General features: G+C 41.5%; 1 protein-coding gene across 1 annotated transcript in view; it reads right to left on the minus strand.

Annotated features, from left to right (window-relative positions):
* Positions 1–22,330, minus strand: part of ARAP2 (ArfGAP with RhoGAP domain, ankyrin repeat and PH domain 2) — a 113,855-nt gene that overhangs the window by 45,570 nt on the left and 45,955 nt on the right. Inside the window, 7 exon segments of the mRNA XM_087724798.1 lie at positions 4,443–4,587; positions 8,806–8,940; positions 9,972–10,146; positions 11,441–11,623; positions 14,224–14,309; positions 16,249–16,448; positions 17,001–17,116. Coding sequence (XP_087580924.1) covers positions 4,443–4,587; positions 8,806–8,940; positions 9,972–10,146; positions 11,441–11,623; positions 14,224–14,309; positions 16,249–16,448; positions 17,001–17,116 — 1,040 coding nt within the window.

Here is a 22,330-nt window from a genome sequence, read left to right on the forward strand (position 1 = left end):
ATTACCTCCACTAGACCAATAAGATCCCATAGACTAGGCCTCCTCCGAATTCCATCAGCCGGCCAGTGTCGACTGGCGACTACCCGGAGGAGAGCCTTTTCTATGGCTGCTCCGACCCTCTGGAAGGAACTCCCCGTGGAGATTCGAACCCTCACCACCCTCCAGGCCTTCCGCAAAGCCCTTAAAACCTGGCTGTTCCAACAGGCCTGGGGCTAAAGAGCTGTTGCCCCCGTCTCGAATGGTATGACTGTTGTGTGTTTTTAAATTATGCATTGTTATGTTTTGTTTTGTTTTTTTGTCTGTACCCCCTTCCCTGATTTGAATTGTGAGCCGCCCTGAGTCCCCTTCGGGGGAAAAGGGCGGCATACAAATATAATCAATCAATCAATCAATCAATCTGTTGTTGGAAGAAATTTCCATCTGGGTTCAGTTCCAAGTGGGGAGAAAGACACTGGAAATATGGAGGCTGTTTGGAAAGATGGCTTGAATGCTGGACAGGACCACGTGCCTTGAAGATGTTGGGTGAAGAAGAAGAAAAAAGAGAGAAGATGCTGAAAGTGCCTGAGTCTTAAACCCTCTCTGGGCTTTTGAATTTGAGCTTGTATTCTGATTGGTTGTCAGACTCCCAGGGGCAACTCTGGAGGCTGTCCTGAGTCCCAGGCTTGGTTGAGCCTTGCTGGGTGATGTAATCTTCCCAGGTGCCATGTGGTGAGATGGGCAGAGGGCTAATCCTATCATGTCCTGAGGGCCATGTCTTCATCCCATTACCCTGAAGCTGAAGGAGTGGGGAGCAGGGAGCTCCAGATAGCTACTTTGTCTTTAAAACATGTTTCTCCTTTTCTCATCCAGGGAAACATAATATTCTGCCTTTTTAATATTTCCCAGAATATTTCATTCTTCCAGGAGAAAGGTGGGTGCTAACTTCCTACACTACTTCAGAAAATGCTCGCCAAGTAGAGGTATACATCCAAACTAGACTGTGTTTTTTCTCTGTGTCATATAATATATGTGAGTATTTGCATAATTTTTATTTCTTGTCTGTCTGTCTGTCTGTCTTTCTTTCTTTCATTCATTCATTCATTTTTTCATGTTTATGTAGCATATGTTGGAGGTGGTGACCCTTTGAGAGCTGTATGCATTGAAATTTCATTTTAATGTATGTCAATTAGGGTACATTCAAAGTTACAATAAAGTTATTATTCTGTTCTGTTCTGTTCTGTTCTGTTCTGTTCTGTTTTGTTCTATTCTATTCTATTCTATCCCATCCCATCCCATCACAGTCCTATTCCTATTCCCATTCCCATTCCTATTTATTCTATTCTATTCCATTCTATCCCATCCCATCCCATCCCATCCCACCACAGTCCTATTCCTATTCCCATTCTCATTCCCATTTATTCTATTCTATTCTATTCCATTCCACTCCTATTCCTATAGTATCCTACTCTACTCAACTCTTCTCTACACCATTAAAATCTCACTGACAGATTTAAATGTCGCACCCCCATTTTTTTCAGGCACTGCAAAAGGTCTTCTCATGTACATAGAAGGGATATCGCGAAAACACACCTAGAGCAACTCACTTCATCCTTGTTGGTTTTATCCCTAACCTGATTGTGGTTGGTCACATAGTCAGCCAGATGTTTAGACAGGATTTGTCTAAAGGAGGAAGGGAGGGAAGGAAGGAAGGAAGGGATGTATGGAAGGAAGGGAGGGAGGGAGGGAGGGAAGGAAGAGATGTATGGAAGGAAGAGAGGGAGGGAGGGAAGGAAGGGATGTATGGAAAAGAGGAAGGGAAGGGATGTATAGAAGGAAAGGAGGAAGGGAAGAGGGGGAGGAAGGGAAGGGATGTATGGAAGGGAGGGAGGTAGGTAAGGAAGGGATGTATGAAAGGAAAAGAGGGAGGGAGGCAAGGAAGTAAAGGAGGAAGGGAAGGGAGGGAGGGAAGTAAAGGAGGGAGGGAAGGGAGGGATGTATGGAAGGAAAGGATGGAGGAAAGAGAGGGAGGGAGGGAAGGAGGAATGGAGTGGAATGGAATGGAGGAAGACTATTAACATCCAAACAGGAAGCCTGGATTATTCCTCTTTATGCATTTTTATGCAGGACAGAAGGAACATAAACCAAATCCAAAGGCGTTAAGGAGATAACATAACTAGTTTAGTTAGGCCAACTCTGTTGATTTTGGAATTTGTGCTGATCCCTTGTTGCCTTCCCTTGTTTTTCTCTCTCCCTTATATTCCCATTGGCTCCACAAATGCCTTTTTATAGCTAGATACCTGGATTGAAACCTGCATTATCACAATCTCCCTGCGGAAGGCTACAAGGTTGCTTAGCTACCTTCCTTCTGCTGCAGAATTGGCAGAAGGCTGTTACGTTGGGACTTCTGGGCTTTAAGAAAGAAGATCGAAATTGATCCTTTTCCTATTCCAGATGGAATAAATAGAGGGAAAGAATAAAAAATTCACATCTGGGCAAACCTAGGGTGCCAGGAGGTTCAGCCTTACTTGGAAGCAGGGGAGAAATTGCTAGAGAGGCTTCCAATTATGGTATTCCACTTCCTTATTTGTTAAAAAATAATTCTTCCACACAGGGAGCTAACACCTTTGAGTCTGTTTTCCCTCCTGGAAAAAAGTATGCCTGAGCTATCAGGGATGCAAATCCTGGCTTTAAAAAATTGACAGGAATATCCTCACGCTTCTGGAAAAGTTTGTAATTTTTACAAGCTCCACCGATTCAAAAAGAGCAGTGAATACCAAGGAATTTTAATTTCACTATGTTCGTTAAGAATAAAGTTTTATTGGGAAAGAGCAAATTCAAAACCTTCACACTGCTTATAAAGCATAAGGTTCATTTCTAAGAAAATCATTCATTAATTCATTCATCATTCATTCTTCATTCATTCATTCTTCATGCATTCATTCATTCATCATTCATTCATTCATTTATTAATCATTCATTCAGTCTTCATTCATTCATTCATCTTTCATTCATCATTCATTCTTCATTCATTCATTCATCATTTGTTCATTCATTCATTAACTCATCATTCAGTCAGTCAGTCAGTCAGTCAGTCAGTCAGTCAGTCAGTCTTCATTCATCATTCATTCAATCAATCAATCAATCAATCAATCAATCACTCATCCATCCACTCTCTCACTCCATTTGTATATTGCTGGATCTGCTATGAACTCCTAAACCCACTGATTTAAAAAGACTGATTAATATCAAGTAATTCTAATTTCATTAGGTTAATTAAAAGTAATGTTTTATTGGAAGAGAGACAATTCAAAGTCTTTGTCCTATCCATAATGTGTGAGTTTAATTTCTCAAATCATTCATTCATTCATTCACTCACTAATTGATTCATTCAATTCAGATCATTCATTCATTTATTCACTCACTCAATTCATTGATTCATTCATGGATTCAATAATTCATTCATCCATAGATTTATTCATTGATTCCATTCCATTCCATTCAATCAACTGTCAATCAACCAGTGGAATTCAGAAGTTGTGGGGATTCCATCACTGGAGGCTTTCAAAAAGACACTTAATGCTATAGGGTCCCCTATTTGAGTGGAGGGGGGGCTAGACTAGAAGATCTCCAAGGTTCCTTCCAACTCTGGGATTCTATGTTCTATTTCTTTATCTTCAGATCTGCTGTGAATTCCCAGCAATTTACAATAAGAAATCCAGAATTGAAACTTCCACAGTAAGAATGTAACAACCATTATAAAAAGTTGCTTTTTAAAATATTAATAATAATTGTTGTGGCCTGTCAGCGGCTAGTAGAGCTGATGACATACTCAGACAGCGAAGAGGTTGGGGAGGAACATGGGCCAGTCCTGGAGTCTGGGGAAGGCTCTGATGAGGGCTCTGTGTCGGAGGCAGAGAGGGGGCCAGGGCCGTCTGACAATTATCAGCTGCCTTCAGAGTCAGACATCAGTGAGGCAGATGAACAGCTGGAGCCTGTTCCCAGTGTGTGCATGCACAGAGCTGCCAGACGAAGGGAACAGCTAAGGAACAAGGTCCAACAAAGGCACAGGTGGATAATGAATGACCCCTTCCCGGAGGGAATAAAGCGGAGCGAAAGGGGAGTGGAGTTTGCAGGAGGCCATTAGTTCATTTAATTAGTGTAAACATTTGTTCATGACTGCCAGAGACTCCTTGCCAAGTATTTGCTTGTATAGTGTTTGCTTATCGGCCTGGCAGCTCTCCAAGCCTGATAAGGTCTGTGGTTGTAAATTCACCCTTGAGAGACTATTTGCTGGGACTTTGCTACATATGAATGAGAGGAATTCCCAGTAGTGCAATAAAAAGGGATTTTGTTGGGAGGAGTCTGCTTCGTGATTTTGGAAATCCTAGGTCAGAACAGTAATAATAATATAAACATTGGCAGAGAAAACCATTAACCAAACCCACCAAAGATCCCAGACTTACCCCATGGGTAAGGCGTCTTCTGACTTATGAATGACAAGGCAGATGACTTCACCTATGTCCAATGTCCCACTTGGGGTGGCCATCTTCTCATTCTCATAGTAACTCAAAAAGCCGCTTTCCAACACACACCATCTCTTACTGCACTCTATATTTAAGGAGGGATTTCTTTATTAACTGGAGAGTTAAACCGTTATCACAGGATGGTTAGCAAATAATCCATGATGGAAACAGACATCATTTTTAAATAAGTCTTGCAAAACGTCCATCTTCCCTCTGCCTTTACCAGTGGATTCTGTGATTTAGTGAATTTGCTAGCTGTTACTTTCAGAATGGGGCAACTAGCTGTGGCTGGATCATCCCAGCCTGCCAAAGGAGGGACAAAACGAAATGGGGAGGACACAGAATTAAAATAATGTCTAAGAAACAGTGGCGGATAAAAGGCCAGGATGAGTTGGCCATGGCGAGGTACAGTAGCTGCAGTGAGTTATCCTAGACATGTTATTTTAACTTGCAAGGGATTCTACTTTTAGCGAACAAACCGTTTTACAAAATTATTTTATCTTTCAGACAGAAATATAAGAATTGGACGCTACATTCGGCCAGATAATTTAAATTAATTGGGTCATAATAGCAACAGTACTTATATATAGACTTTACGGTGCTTTACAGCCCTCTCTAAGCGGTTTACAGAGCCAGCCTCTTGTCCCCCAACAATCTGAGTTCTCATTTGACCCACCTCAGAAGGATGGAAGGCTGAGACAACCTTGAGCTGGTCAGGATCGAACTCCAGACTGTGGGCAGAGTTAGCCCACAATGCTACATTCTTTTTTTTTTAATTGAAAATTTTGAAAAAAAAACACTTTTACAAATATTTACCTCCCTCCCCCTACCCTACCCTCCCCACCCAAACCCCACTCCCCCAACCTTCCCCCCCGACTTCCCAGAATCAATACATCTTTATATAAATCTTTAACAAAGGTATTCTAAAATAAACTTTAAAAAAAGTTAATATCATCTTTCATTTGAGTTTTAACTCCTCTTTGCTAGGCTAGCTCTGAACAGATTATATCATTCCTTGTTTCTTCAGTGATAAGCTATCTGGAATTTCTTAGTCCCATATTTATTTTGAATATATATTATATTCACAATGCTACATTCTAATCACTGTGCCACCATGGAAGGAGAAGGAAGGGATGGAGGGAGGGAAGGAAAAGAAAGGAAAGGAGGGAGGACTAGCAATAGGCTTATATTATAACAATTGTGATCCTCCTTTTACTGAACTTGGAAGGATGGAAAGCTAAGTCCACCTTGAGCTGGTCAGGATCGAACTCCAGACTGTGGGCAGAGTTAGCCTGCAATGCAGCATTCTAAGAACTGTGCAACTGTGGAAGGGAGGGAAGAAGGCAATAGACTTATATACTACTTCACAGTGCTTTACAGCCCTCTCTAAGTAGTTTACAGAGTTAGCCTATTGACCCAGCAATCTGGGTCCTCATTTTATCCACCTCGGAAAGACAGAAGGCTGAGTCAACCTTGAACCTGGTGAGAATTGAACTGCCAAATTGCAGACATCCGGCAGTCAGCAGAAGTAGCCTGCAGCATTGCACTCTAACCACTGCGCCACTGCAGCTCACTAATAATGCTTTTAAAAACCCAGTCCCCAAACAGGCTGGGAATTCAAATAAGACAGGTAAGAATATCGAGACACCTAATACAGAATGCATAAAACGGGAGAGCAGGTGAGCGTAGATGAAGCAAAATCGTGCCTGGATTTCCTGAAAATAAGACAGGGTCTTATTTTCTTCTGCCCGTCCCCCCCCCCGAAATAAGCACTTGGCCTTATTTTCGGGGAGGCTTTATTATTTTTGAGGTTAGCGTGGCTGATGCTGTGTTGAAATATTTTGGGGGAGGGCTTAATTTAGTGCATGCGCTCAAAAGCTCGATTGGTCGTATTATCCTGGGACAGAAGTGGGTTCCTACCAGTTCGCACATATTCGGTAGAACTGGTTTGTCAAATCTACCGAACCGGTTAGAAGAGGTTCCGCCAGTGGACCCGGAAAGCAGGCCACACCTACAGAAGAGGTTCCCAAAAAATTTTAAACCCACCACTGACACACACCCACAGAGAGACAGACAGACAGACAGACTGACACAGAGAGAGAGAGAGAAAGAGAAAGGAAGAAATAAATAAATAAAAAATAAAAAATAAAGAAAAAGAGTGAGAGATGAAAGAAAAAAAAGAAAAAAGGGAGAGAGAGACAAAAGGAAGGAAAGAGAAAGAGAGAGGGAGAGGGAAAACACATGGCCGGCAAGCCACTCCCACCAGTTCACATGGCTGGCAAGCCACTCCCACAAAGGAGGCCACACCCACAGAGTAGGTTCCAAATTTTTTTTGAAACCCATCACTGTCCTGGGAGGTCTTATTTTCTGGGAAACAGGGTATTTGCACATTTCCCATCTGACATACTGAACCTATGTATTTTACCTACACCTCTGCACCAGATAAAATTCTTTGAACTTCCATCCTTATCGGAAATGAATCAGATTTTTTTAAAAAAATTAAGTCAATTACTCAGCTTCCTATCTGGGCTCATTGAAGTAGCCAGTCCAATTTCCCACCAAAGCTTTCAATTTAAACAGGGAGATGTTTTGGTGGTTAATGCGGATAAGCTCAGGAAAAGCTTCTTCCCTTCCTTTTGATATTTTTTAAATAGGCTCGCTGATATGACGCAGGCGTGGGAGAAAAACAGAGGCTTTTTAAGAGCTTCGTACTGCAGTCGCCAATTGCAGATGTACAGAAAACTATCAAGACGCAAACACGAGAGATCGGGAGGCAGAAAGGAAAAAAAGAGAAAGGAAACGTACGGAGGAAAAAAATACGGCACCGTCTGAACTGAAAGAGAAATGAAAGCCGCGGGGAAACAAAACAGTCGCTTCACAGAAGCTGGTGGCAAAACAAAAGGGTTGAGTGGAGAGAAGCCAAAAGCTGAAAAAGGGCATCTCTTCACCCCAACCCACCACAAGGGGATGGAAAGAGAAGTCAAGACGAGGGTCAATCGGTTTTACGCTGCAGGGTAGAAAGCCTGCTCAGTGGGGCAACGCTAAGGAAGACAAGCTATAGCGGGGCGGAGGGAAGGAAGGAAGGGAGAAAAAAAGAGCCTCAAAAATCACACACACACACAGACACCCAAATGTATTCTGATCAGATTTGTAATAAATATAACAGGCAAGATTTCCTATAGTGTTAAAACGGATCAGTGTTACTCTCAGGTTCTTAAAATGCATAAAGGGAAGAAGACTTCCTTCCTTCCTCTTTCTTTCTCTTTTTTTCTCTCCTACCCTTCCTTCCTTTCTTCCTTCCTTCCTGGCTTCTTTTCTTTTTCTTTCTTTCTTTTTTCTCTTTTCCTCTTTTTCTTTCTTTCTTCAGTATCTGTCATCTTTATCTCTTAGTTAATCTCTCATCCATCCTACATATACTTTACAGTGTATAGCTTCTATCTCTATCATCTATCTACCTACCTACCTACCTACCTACCTACCTACCTACCTCTCTCTCTCTCTCTCTATCTATCTATCTCTATCATCTATCATCTATCTTCTATCTTATCTATCTCTTCTATCTCATCTATCTATCTCCTATCTATCTATCTATCTATCTATCTATCTATCTATCTATCTATCTCTCTATCTCTCTATCTCTATCTATCTATCTATCTATATCTATTTATCTCTCTATCTCTCTATCTATATCTATCTTTCTATCTATCTCTCTATCTCTCTATCTATATCTATCTATCTATCTATCTATCTCTCTATCTATATCTATCTATCTATCTATCTATCTCTCTATCTATATCTATCTATCTATCTATCTATCTATCTATCTATCTATCTATCTATCTATCTATCTATCTATCTATCTATCTTCTATCTTATCTACCTACCTACCCACCCACCCACCCATTCATTCATCCATCCATCCATTATCTAACTTTTATCTTCTAGCTTCTTATCACCCATCCATCTATCTGATTTATGTCACCACAATCAACATGATAATGGCCACTGTTTTGTTTTGCAGATTTTATCATTCGAACATTTTAGTCCAGGCTGCCTGTTGATTTAATAGCTGCAGCAGTTTTATGTCTTTTTTTGCTTACTGGATTAGTTGTTGGGTGGACAAAAGAATACAAACCCACAAACAAACAAATAAATAAAATACTTGGTAGGGATATGTTTCCTACTGCAGACCAACTTTCTCCTCCTTCATCCTTGGCTCAAGCTCTGGTTTCTGAGATTTGGCATCTGACTGACATAGTACCAGGATACCCAAGCCATAGATAAGAAAGAAAGACCAACATACCTTCTTTAATTTTCCTGTCACTAAACAGCTTGGAAGGGTTGAAGGAAAGCATGTATAAATTATCACAAAGGAAGGATGGTAAGGGTGAATCGGGAGAGGCCGTGGTGTTGGTGCAGCCATCACAGTGAGAAAAATCTATAAATTAATGAAGAACCATTAGTGATGGAAGTTAAATTTCAAATCATTGCTTAAGACTTCTCTGCTCTGAAGAGTGGAAGCTACAAAGGCTTATGCAGAGTCAGATCTATTTATTTTTATTTATATTTAGTATGTATGTATGTATGTATCTATGTATGTATTATTTACTTTGTCACTCATGTACAAGATAACAGGAATAGGAATAAACATGAATAAGAACACAGGAAATGGGTACAAATAAATGGGGACAGTAGGACAGGGACGGAAGGCACGCTGGTGCGCTTATGCACGCCCCCTTTACAGACCTCTTAGGAATGGGGTGAGGTCCACGGTGGACAATTTGAGGTTGAAGCTGTGGGGGGTTTGAGGATGTAACAACAGAGTCAGGTAGAGTATTCCAGGCGTTGACCATTCTGTTGCTGAAGTCGTATTTCCTGCAATTGAGTTTGGAGTAGTTGACCTTGAGTTTGTATCTATTGTGTGCTCATATATTATTGCAGTTGAAACTGAAGTAGTCATTGACAGGTGGGACGTTGTAGCAGATAATTTTGTGTAGTACACTTAGATCAGACGGTAGGAGGTGTAGTTCTAGGTTGTCCAAACCCCAAATTTTAAGCCTGATGGCATAAGGGATTCTTGTGAGCAGAGGAGTGGAGGACTTCATGTGAAATATCTCTGGACTCTCAATTGTGTTAATGCCTGATATGCAGTGCAGGTTCCAGGCAGACAAGCTGTATTCAAGAATTGGTCTAGCAAAGGTTTTATATGCCCCAGTTTGCAGTACAATATTACCGGAGAAAAAGCTTAGCATTTGGTTTCAGTAGTCAGGAAATAAGAGTATAGTGCAAAGAATAATAGAGTTGGAAGGGACCTCGTAAGGCCTTCTAGTCCAATCCTCCACTTGAGCAGGAGACCCTAAACTTATATTCACAATCCCATACAGCTTCTGCTAATCTGAAACTGGTGTTCATTTAATTACACACACACACACACATGCACATGCACAGCCCCTATAAGGCAGACACTACCTGAAAACTTATTGTGGTGGAGGAATTCCATTTGCAACCTCTGCCCAGATTTTTTGGCTAACAAATACGGGGTGCTGAACGTGGGATCGCCTGTCGCACACATCACGTCTGCGCCACTGAACAACAACATCATGGTCTCCAAGACATCCGGCTTAATAACTGCAGCACACAGCGCCTAGATGACGATGATGAAAAGTATGAGCAGAATGTCAGAAGAAGAGATTGACATTTCTTAATTGAATGGGGTTGCTCACAAAGACAGGAGTGAGCCTACGGAAAAGAGTTGTCATAACCAAGAGTTGTTGTGCTCTCAAGTGCCTAATTCAGGGCTGCCAAACACAAGGACCGCAGGCCACATCTAGCCCATGATGTGGCCATGATGAGTTGGCCGTGATGAGTTGGCCATGGTGAGTTGGCCGTGATGAGTTGGCCATGGTGTGTTGGCCATAGAGAGCTGGCCATAGAGAGTTGGCCATGGTGAGTTGGCTATAGAGAGTTGGCCATGGTGAGTTGGCCATGGTGAGTTGGCCGTTGCTAGTTGGCTGTAGCAAGTTGTCCCATTCCACACCAAAAACAGTTAGATAGTTACTTTCCTTAGCAATCGGATTATTATACGTATCACAGTGATGGTGAATCTTTTCGGCACTGAATGCCCAAACTGGACTCCTGCGTGCATGTGTGTGCATGTGTATGCACCGGAGCCCCAAAGACCAGCTGGCCATGCCACACATGCCTATTTTTGGCCGTTTTTGGCCTATTTTCAGACCATTTTTGGACTGAAAAATGGCCTGAAAATGGCCCAGAAAACAGCTTTTGGCCATTTTCAGACTGGTTTTTGGACCATTTTAGCTCATTTTTGTCCTAAAAATGACCTGAAAAAATGCTTGAAAACGGCTCAGAAAATGGCCAGAAAAACGACCTGGGTTTTGGCCATTTTTGGCTGGTTTTTGGCCATTTTCCAGGTTGATTTCGGAGCTGTATTCTGGCCATTTTCTGGCACTCCTGCCCTTGCAAAGACCAGCATGTCAGAAATCAGAAAAGCAGCTGGCAACGGCGCTTGTGCCCACAGTGAGGGGACCTGCGTGCCACCTGTGGTACCCATGCCATAGGTTCACCATCCCAGATCTATCCTATTCCATGGCTCCGTATTATGGTAATTTCGTTATGGTTTTATTTTAATTTAATCACCTTCTATATTGTATTCTCATATTACTCTACACCTGTAGAAGCTGCATCCTTCAGGCTCATGGCCATTATGGGTTGTGATTATTGATTTCATTCCATTCCTATCCGTCACATTAATGAACCCATTCCTTTTGCATTAAGACAGCCGTGCCCCGTTTAATGCCAACACACAGGACAAGATTCTCCTCTATTTATCTCGTCAACATTTTAGACTTTTTTTTTCAACCAAAAGCGAAAAGGACCCCAGATTCTTCCCCCTCCTCATCATTTCCACCAGCAATTACCTTATTTAACTCATCCTTGGTTTGAGACAGCAGCGTATTTTTCCTGAATTTCCTTTCTTTGTATTTTTGAGTAATAAAAGTTAGCCTCTTGTCATCGGGGGCATCCGCTTGTAATTTTTCATCTGGTTGGAGATTACCTTCCCAAAAGCTATTGGATCTTTCGTTGCCTATCACAATAAAAAGCTACCAAAAAAAAGAGAGAGGAAAATCTGTTAATCAGAGGGGGGGGAAAATTAGATTAAAGGAATTCGGAAAGGAACTTAGTTTTTCAAATATTTTTTTTTAATTCAGAAAATTAAATTCAGGATTTAAGATTGGATTCAACTGCATTTTTTTAAAAAAAATGCTTTCATTAAACAGGTTTTTTTATTTTTTTTACACAATTATAATCTTTGCAACATTTCCACATCAATATACCTATATTATATTCTTTTTATCTGTATGTGTGTGTGTGTGTAAGAGAGAGAGAGAGAAACAGAGAGAGACAGAGACACAGAGAGAGACAGAGAGGGAGGGAGAGAGAGAGAGAGGGAGAGAGAGAGACAGAGAGAAAGAGAAACAGAGACAGAGAGAGAGACAGAGACAGAGAGACAGAGAGACAGTGAGAGAGACAGAGAGAGGGAAAGAGACAGAGACACAGAGAGAGACAGAGAGGGAGGGAGAGAGAGGGGGGGAGGGAGAGAGATCTATTTCAAGCTATTTAGCTCTCATCAGCTATCCATACCCTTACTGAGATTTGAACCTTGGCTGTTTTTACATGTTAAGCAGTTGTATTAGCTTCTAAGCCACAAGCTCTCCTCCCTTATCAGCTGAGCCAAGGAAATGATTGTTATGTCAAAGCATCTGGTATGCCCAATATAAATACATTTTCATCTACTAATATGTTAATTCATCTACACTCCATTTTATATCCATGGGTTTGTACTTATATTTTTTTCTATACATATTGCTCTTTCAATGTGCAAGGGGAGCTTTTACCTTTACCTTAGATAACCATTTGTCTGAAGTGGTGTAGGGTTTCCTGCCTAAGCCGGGGGTTGGACTAGAAGACCTCCAAGGTTCCTTCCAACTCTGTTATTCTGTTTATTCTATTAATCCCAGCTTTGTAAGATCTTAATTTTTGATCGTTTCTTGCAATGCGCAGCAAAGAGGTTATTTCGGCGTTGTTTCGTAAAAGTGAAAGCTTTGTGAAGTGGACTTAAAGGAAAGCTTCGAAGTTAATTAGAAAGAGCTTCTTGTGTGGCAGGAAAAAAAATATGCTTTGTTTACATATCAATTGTAAAACAAGGCTTTGAAAGTCGATTACTAGCACACAAGACAGCTACTATAAAGGAAATGTTGGATTGCTTGAACTTTTTACATTCTTTATTGCAACTAAAAGTTACTTTTGAAGATGAGCAAATACCTCTGGAGGAAATCGCGTTGGGTGCTAAGGTGGATTTTTAAAATTACAGCTTCAAAGAATAAGGCGGAAATACTGGATTCACAAATATTGAATTGGATGATTGTTTAAAAATGGGGGGGAAAGATGTACAAATAATGAACATTGCAACATATTGGACTACCCTTTTAAATTGAAAAATTAGAGATTGACAGGAGTTACTTTGTAGAAATTACAAAGGTGATAAGGGAGATACAGGAGAAATCCAGTTCACTCCGGTTCAATCCGTTGGCTCAATGGTGGTCGGTGATTGAAATACATAAGGAAATATTGCTCCCACCACCTTGAGTCCAGAGGCAGTCCCATGGATGGAAGGAGTAGACACTATGATGAGGTACCGATGTTTAGTATTGTAAGGAGCCCCGGAACACTCCTGAGTGAAGGAGTGGAATGTCTGCCAGTTTGAACTGAGGTAACAGAATCTGAGGCAACTGGCAGTTGGAACAGAGTTCTTTTCAGGTGGGGAGGGGGAGTAGAACTCCTTAGTATCAGAGCACGTTAATTACCATATAAGAAATACTAACGATCTGATGGTCATTTCGAAAAATCCTTTCTTAGGGAGCACCTAGAAGCCAAGAGGAACATAACGTGCCAAATTTCAGGTTTGTAGACTTTACAATTCTCTGGATTTCATGATGACTGAGTTGTATTTGGCTTTTATATATATAGGTAGATATATAAAACTGATTTGATTATGGTTAAATAACAGGTTCTTATTTCTGCTGAGGCTTCCTAGTTATTTGGAATGAATGTGGGTTTTTTTTCCTTTAGAAAATGTATAATTTGTGCACTACTCTTTCTACAGCTTTTATATCATAGCAACCAAAACTGGATGCAGCATTCTCCTTCAACCCATTGTTTCTTGTCCTGCCTTCAGGTGCTTTCGAGAATAGCTTGACTCCCTCTTCTTTGTGGCAACCCCTTGTCTCCCCTCGTCCTTCTTTTCATTAAACTAGATATATCTAATTCCTGCAACCGTTCTTCATATGTTTTAGCCTCCAGTCCCCTAATCCTCCTTGTTGCTCTTCTCTGCACTCTTTCCAGAGTCTCCACATCTTTTTTACATCGTGGTGACCAAAACTGGATGCAGGATTCCAAGTTTGGCCTTACCAAGGCATTATAAAGTGGTATTAACACTTCACGTGATCTTGATTCTATCCCTCTGTTGCTGCAGCCCAGAACTGTGTTGGCTTTTTTGGCAGCCGCAGCACACGGCTGGCTCATCTTTAAGTGATCATCTGCTAGGACTACTAGTCGTTGTAAAATGTGCAATCAAATGTCATGAATTTCCAAGTCAAATGGACTCTCCTGCTCTTCTTTGTCCGCCATCTTGTTTTCTTACCTCAATGAGTTCGTTGGTCCAAACGCTGGCATCCATTTTGAGACTCCGCACCTTTGAATCCCTGGGCCCTAACGATCTGTGCTGCCCTGGGACAAACAGAAAAAATAAAATAAAACACACTTGAACAGAGGAGTAACAGAGGAGTAACAGAGGAGAGGAAATTGAAGGTGGATAAACCCAAACTGCCATGGGAATTAGCTTGAACGGAAACGTTTGATGAAATTTCTATCGCGGAAAAGCATTAACGGAAGTGCCCACACATTCAAGTGAGAGCAAATGAACAATCAGGCAACACAATTGGAGCAAGTGATTGCTCACACACCATTAGCACTACAGAGAGTGATCAATCCGACACAAGAAGCCACTGGCTGCCCTCTAACACCACCGGATGACATTGCCAGTTCTCTCTTCTTTAGCAGAGGAAGGAAGATACCCAGAGATGATTCACACCCTGGTGAGTGTCTCTTCCCACTTCTACCATCTGGCAGAAGACATTGAAGCGTAGCCAACAATTGGTTTAAAAATAGTTTCTATCCTTGGGCTGTCAAGACTGTTAAACACAACCACAATCACTCCACGCACACGCGGAAATGTACGATTACTTTTTCTTTTTCTTTCTTTTTTATTTTCCTAATTACAGCGTTTCCCTGAAAATATGACAGGGTCTTACTTTCTTTTGACCCCCGAAATAAGCACTTGGCCTTATTTTTTTGGGGGGGGGTCTTATTTTTGAGATGCAGGAGGAGGTGAGCGTGGTCACCGCATGGCTGCTGCTGTTTTGCAATATTTTCAGGGAGGGCTTATTTTCAGGGGAGGGCATATTTTAATGCATGCGCTCAAAAGCCCATTTGGGCTTATTATCCAGGGAGGTCTTATTTTCAGGGAAACAGGGTCCTTTCATAGGGATTATTCTTTATACTATTTATGTTGTTTGTAATTTTTTGTCATGGATTGCACCAGTGAGGCTAAAACCAATTTCATTGTATACATGATGTACAATGACAATAAAGGTTATACCAGTGTTTCTCAACCTTGGCAACTTGAAGATGTCCGGACTTCAACTCCCAGAATTCCCCAGCCAGCATTCGCTGGCTGGGGAATTCTGGGAGTTGAAGTCCAGACATCTTCAAGTTGCCAAGGTTGAGAAACACTGGGTTATACCATACTAAATGTTGCTGGGTCAAGCATGTGTCTCAAACCATGTGGATGTGAATTGAGAAGAGCTTAATCCTATTTGGAAAAATGGGTGGTTCTCAGACAGCCAAGCTTAAGCAGTGTAAACTCTGCAGCAGAAGTGGCCCCCTTGCAGTCTTTGACTTAAATTCACACAGTCCGGAGATTAATGGTAAAAGCTGTCAGTAATTAATCAATTTGCAAGGGGGAAGGCTGATGAAGTGTTCCTTCCTGGAGAAACTAAAGTCATGAAGAAAAAGCAGGAAACGGAGGGCGAATGGTACAGGAAAGAAAGAAAGGAAGGAAGGAAGGAAGGAAGGAAGGAAGAAAGAAAGAAAGAAAGAAAGAAAGAAAGAAAGAAAGAAAGAAAGAAAGAGACAAGAGACAGAGAGGCAGAGAGAGACAGAGAGGAAGGAAGGAAGGAAGGAAGGAAGGAAAGAAAGAAAGAAAGAAAGAAAGAAAGAAAGAAAGAAGAAAGAAAGAAGAAAGAAAGAAGAGACAGAGACAGAGACAGACAAGGCAGAGAGAGGCAGAGAGAGAGACAGAGAGGAAAGAAGGAAAGAAAGGAAAGAAAGAAAGAAAGAAAGAAAGAAAGAAAGGAGGAAGGAAAGAAAGAAAGAAGGAAGAGACAGACAAGAGGCCTCCGACACAGAGCCCTCATCCGAGCCTTCCCCAGACTCCAGGACTGGCCCATGTTCCTCCCCAACCTCCTCACTGTCCGAATCGGCTGCCAAATCCGCGTGACCAGCCACAACACCCATAGTAAAAGAATATAGATTGGCTTCAGGCATGCCACTAATTTTTTATAGTTTCCATACTGGCTCAGGGGGATCCCGCGAGCTTCTTAATTACCTGCACACTTCTTGCAAATGATGACGCAGAGATTGATGGATGCCCAGTCGGGGTCAGAAGCTTTGCAATCGGCACAAGTTCGGTTCGATTCGTTGAACCAGATCTTCTCGGCTACTTCGTAGTCGGAGAGCGTTTCTGCGATGGATTGCTGGAGCGCTTCAATCCAATCCTGCTTCTCTTTCTCCGATTCGGCAGTAAAGCTGCAATGCATTCATTTGTTAGAGCCAGTTTTGTCTCGCTTACTTTACGTGCTTTCGAACTGCTAGGTTGGCAGAAGCTGAGACAAGTGACGGGAGCTCACTCCGTTACATGGCGCTAGGGATTCGAACTGCCAAACTGCCAACCTTTTTGATCGACAAGCTCAGCGTCTTAGCAACTGAACCACCAAGAGCCAAGGTGGCGCAGTGGTTAAATGCAGTACTGCAGGCCAATTCAGCTGACTGTTATCTGCAGTTCAGCGGTTCTAATCTCACCGGCTCAAGGTTGACTCAGCCTTCCATCCTTCCGAGGTGGGTGAAATGAGGACCCAGACTGTGGGGGCGATATGCTGACTCTGTAAACCGCTTAGAGAGGGCTGAAAGCCCTATGAAGCGGTATATAAGTCTAACTGCTATTGCTAAGTCCCCTTTTGTGCAAGTTTGAAGGCTCACTAAATCAACTGTTGCAAACCAAGGAAGAGGAGGAGGAGCTTCAGCCGTTTTTCCAAAATTCTGCCTTCCATGTTTGAAAGCCAACACATTCACGGGTCTTACCTGAAGCTCCGATAAGGTGTGATTATTTCAAAGCACTGCTTGGCGGTCCGATCGATCTGCCTCACGTTAGCCACGTTCATGGGTATGACTGTAATGCCATAGCCAGACTTAAAATCCTGAAGGAGAAAAGAAAACCGTGACAGGCTCGAACACTGGGCGCTGTCTAGCAAAATGAAATTCAATGGTGGAAAAAGTCAGGTTCTACATTTAGGAAAAGAAAAACCAAATGCACAAGTACAGTATAGGTGGTACCTTGCTCAATAGCAGTAACTGGGAGAGGGGTTTTGGAGTCCTAGTGGACAACCATTTAAATATGAGCCAGCTGTGTGCAGCAGCTGCCGAAAAAGCCAACACAGTTCTAGGCTGCATCAGCAGAGGGAAAGAATCAAGATCCCGTGAAGTGTTAATATCACTTTATAATGCCCTGGTAAGGCCACACTTGGAATACGGCAGTCAGTTTTGGTCGCCACAATGTAGAAAAGATGTGGAGACTCTAGAAAGAGTGCAGAGAAGAGCAACAAAGATGATTAGGGGACTGGAGGCTAAAACATATGAAGAACAGTTACAGGAATTGGGATGGCTAGTCTAGTGAAGAGAAGGACCAAGGGAGAAGACCCGATAGCAGTCTTCCAATGTTTGAGGGGCTAACAATTTCTAGCAATTCCTGTATAGAGATAGTCCTCTGATTACGTGATCAAAATTCAGATGTTCATTCATTTGCCATGCATTTGAATTTTGATCACATGACCCCCAGGAATGGTGCCATACTGCATCCAGTTGTGGTCTCCACAATGTAAAAAAAGATGTTGACTCTCAAAAGGGGAGACATGATAGGAGTCTTCTGATATCTCAGGGGTTGCCACAAAGAAGAGGGAGTCAAGCTATTCTCCAAAGCGCCTGAGGGCAGGACAAGAAGCAATGGGTGGAAACTAACCAAGGAGAAATTTCATGACAGTTAGAATCAGGGGAACAACTTGCCTCCAGAAGTTGTGAATGCTCCAACAGTGGAAGTTTTAAAGAAGATGTTGGATAACCATTCGTCTGAAATGGTGTAGGATTTCCTGCTTAAGCAGGGGGTTGGACTAGAAGACCTCCAAGGTGCCTTCCAACTCTGTTATTCTATTCCCTTCCCTTCCCTTCTATTCCTATTCACACTATATTGTATTGTATTCTCTATTTCCTATTCTATTCCATTCCATTCCATTCCATTCCTGGTTTTGTTTATTTTTCTGAGCCCAGATAAAAATGGAGAGAGTCCTTTTACTTCCTGAGTAGTCCAACTACTAGCTTTAAAAAGTCAAAACAATTCTTATTATAAGGCCCCACTGAGATGATGCACATTTATTTTTTGGCATTTCTAGACTTTGGTCTACAGTGACACTATATGGCAACAACCAAGATCTATCACAGGGCTAAGGTAAACATCTATTTTTTTTTAATAGCTCACATATAAAAAAATGCAACTCTCTTAAACTCTTAATTGTGTATCCGGCAGTATGATTTCAAGACAATGTAATCTCCAAGCTGATAAGAGGTTCTTCTGTCGCAGCCATATAGTAAGCTCTCTAATGGACATGGCTGGGAATACTTACCTTGCCATATATATGCCGTAATTAACTTTATTTCGAGAGAACGTGGTGCATTTACCAGGCTATTTAAAATGAAGTGCTTCTGTCCTCCCCCCCCTCCCCATCGCTTCAATGGAAACCTAATGGCAGAGATGAACAAGCAAGAGGCAACTCTGTGACAAGGACACAGATTAAATCATTTTGTGAACATCCCAAATGGTTTCTCAATTTCTCCCAACAGCCAAACTAGGAAAATAACACTTTGGCCACAAAGAACTGCTGATCCTTTTCTGCAGAGGAATCCTTGAGTCTGTCATCTGCACCTCCATAACTGTCTGGTTGGCTCTGCAACCCAACAAGACAGAGGCAGATTTCAACGGATAATCAGAACTGCAGAAAAAACAATTACTGCCAATCTGCCTTCCATGGAGGACCTGGACACTGCACAAAAGAGGGCCGTGAAAATATCTACAGACCCCTCGAATCCTGGACATAAATTGTTTCAACTTTTGCCCTCAAAACGACGCTATAGGGCACTGCACACCAGAACAACTAGGCACAAGGACAGTTTCCCCCCCCCCCGAATGCCATCACTCTGCTAAACAAATAATTCCCTGACCATTGTCAAACCATTCACTAAGGCTGCATTAGTATTATTCTTCTCATGCTTCCTAGTAACTATCTCTTCCCACTTATGACCATAAACATGCTGCTTGTATCTTTGCAATTCATATTGTTTTGTTTCCTAGTACGATTTGATTGCTTATTAGTAACCTACGACTATCACTAAGTGTTTTATCTTAACATTGATGAATGTTTTTTTTTATGTACACTGAGAGCTTATGCACCAAAGACAAATTCCTTGTGTGTCCAATCACACTTGGCTAATAAAGAATTCTATTCTATTTTTATTCTTATTCCTATTCTATACTATTCTACCTAAGCAGGGAGTTGGACTAGAAGACCTCCAAGGTCCCTTCCAATTCTGTTATTCTATTTATTCTATTCTATTCTATGCCATTCCATTCCTATTCCATTCCTATTCCGGTCCGGTCCAGTCCAGTCCAGTCCAGTCCATTCCCATTCCTATTCCATTCCCATTCCATTCCATTCCATTCCATTCCATTCCTATTCCAGTCCAGTCCAGTCCATTCCATTCCTATTCCTATTCCTATTCCTATTCCTATTCCATTCTCCATTCCATTCTCCATTCCATTCTATTCCATTCCTATTCTTCTTCCATTCCTATTCCATTCTTTCTATTCTATTCTATTCTATTCTATTCCATTCCTATTCCATTCTCCATTCCATTCCATTTCCATTCCATTCCTATTCCTATTCATATTCCATTCCATTCCATTCTATTCTATTCTATTCCATTCCATTCCTATTGCTATTCTTCCATTCCTATTCCATTCATTCCATTCATTCTATTCTATTCTATTCCATTCCATTCCCATTCCATTCCCATTCCATTCCCATTCCATTCCCATTCCATTCCCATTCCATTCCCATTCCATTCCTATTCTTATTCCATTCTCCATTCCATTCCATTCTTTCTATTCTATTCTATTCCGTTCCATTCCCATTCCATTCCTATTCCTATTCCATTCCTATTCCTATTCCACTCCTATTCCATTCATTCTATTCTATTCCATTCCTATTCCATTCCTATTCCATTCATTCTATTCTATTCCATTCATTCTATTCTATTCCATTCCATTCCATTCCTATTCCACTCCTATTCCTATTCCATTCATTCTATTCTATTCCATTCCATTCCTATTCCACTCCTATTCCATTCATTCTATTCTATTCCATTCCTATTCCGTTCCTATTCCATTCATTCTATTCTATTACATTCATTCTATTCTATTCCATTCCATTCCATTCCAATCCCATTCCATTCCTATTCCATTCATTCTATTCTATTCCATTCCATTCCATTCCATTCCTATTCCACTCCTATTCCATTCATTCTATTCTATTCCATTCCTATTCCATTCCTATTCCATTCATTCTATTCTATTACATTCATTCTATTCTATTACATTCCATTCCAATCCCATTCCATTCCTATTCCTATTCCTATTCCATTCATTCTATTCTATTCCATTCCATTCCATTCCTATTCCTATTCCATTCCATTCCATTCCTATTCCATTCCTATTCCTATTCCATTCCATTCCTATTCCATTCCATTCCATTCCTATTCCATTCCTATTCCATTCCATTCCTATTCCATTCTCCATTCCATTCCATTCTTTCTATTCTATTCTTGCCTAAGCAGGGAGTTAGACTAGAAGACCTCTAAGGTCCCTACCAATTCTGTTATTCTACATTCCATTCCATTCCATTCCTATTCTATTCTATTCTATTCTATTCTAATATATAAATCTGCCCCCCTTTTCTTTGCACACGAATGAGTGTTTTTCTGCCTTGCTTTGCTTTGCTTTCAAGGCGGCTGAACACTGCAATAATTAAGCTGGGCTTATTCAGAATTTCACACTCTGCTAGCTGATGGACTCCAGCAATTGTGGCCGTATTATGTTCCCCTGGCTCAGCTCATTTATATTCAGATGTCTGAAGAGTCAATATCAGTGACTGGCATTTGCTTAACAGCCAGCAATAATGAAAAGATAATAGAATCACAGCGCCATGAAAACAATCCTTCCATTCAGCCTCGCCATTTTGACAAGCCCAAAGACAATAGTTCCACCGGGCATTTCAATGTTCATGGAGATTCTCAGTCCTCCAGGTCATGGTTGTCCCAAAAGTGCTTTGTCAAAAGGCAAGAGGACTTTCTTGGGGTTTTTTTTTTTTGTTTTTGTTTTGAAGACGTTTCGCTTCCCATCCAAGGAGCTTCTTCAGCTCCGACTGGATGGTGGGGAATGGAAGGATTTATACTCCTTGCAGAGAACTGGTCATTTGCATCCTTTTAGAGGGTCGTTGAGGCCACTTGGAGGTTTATCAGTGGTACAACTGGTTCTTGCAATCTGCAATTCTTCTGGAAATCCATTCCTACTCCCACACCATTCCGAGGGTCTTCATCTCAAATCTGCATAGCTAAAAATCTATAGAGATTCTCAGCCATCCAGGTCATGCTTGTCCCTAAGATTGGGCCCATTGTTCGCATTAGCATTATGGTTTGCAGTTATATCCCAAAGATGTTTTTTTGCAAGAGGCCACGGCAAAAAGGGATGGGTTCCTGCCAGTTCTAAGCTCTTCTATAGAAGAGGTTCCACAAATCGGTTCTACCACAAAACCGCGGACGACAAAATCGCGATCGACGAAAGCGCGTATGTGACGTCATCACAGCGCGACGGAAAAGATCGAAAAAGATCGAAAATGTAAAAATAAAGCTAAAACCTTCCCCTAACCCCCCTAAACCTAACCCTAAACCTAACCCTAAACCTAACCCTAACCCTTAACCTAACCCTAACCCTAACCCTAAACCTAACCCTTAACGTAACAAAAAACCTAACACTAACCCTTAACCTAACGCTAAACGTAACGCTAACGCTCTAACCCTAACCCTAACCCTAACCCTTAACCTAACCCTAACCCTAACCCTTAACCTAACCCTTACCTTTATGTGAATCGGCTTGCTGTAATTTAATTTTTATTTCAATTTTTCGATCTTTTTCGTCGCGTTGTGATGACGTCACATACGCGATTTCGTCGACCGCGCTTTTGTGGAACGCGCTTTTGACGGGTCACGCCACAAATCTACAGTGCCGTTTAGAACCGCTTCCAGCTCCC

This window comes from Thamnophis sirtalis, unplaced genomic scaffold, assembly GCF_051295495.1.
Source record: "Thamnophis sirtalis isolate CommonGarterSnake01/CBP01778 unplaced genomic scaffold, rThaSir2_p1.2 scaffold_10, whole genome shotgun sequence".
Classification (NCBI taxonomy): domain Eukaryota; kingdom Metazoa; phylum Chordata; class Lepidosauria; order Squamata; family Natricidae; genus Thamnophis; species Thamnophis sirtalis.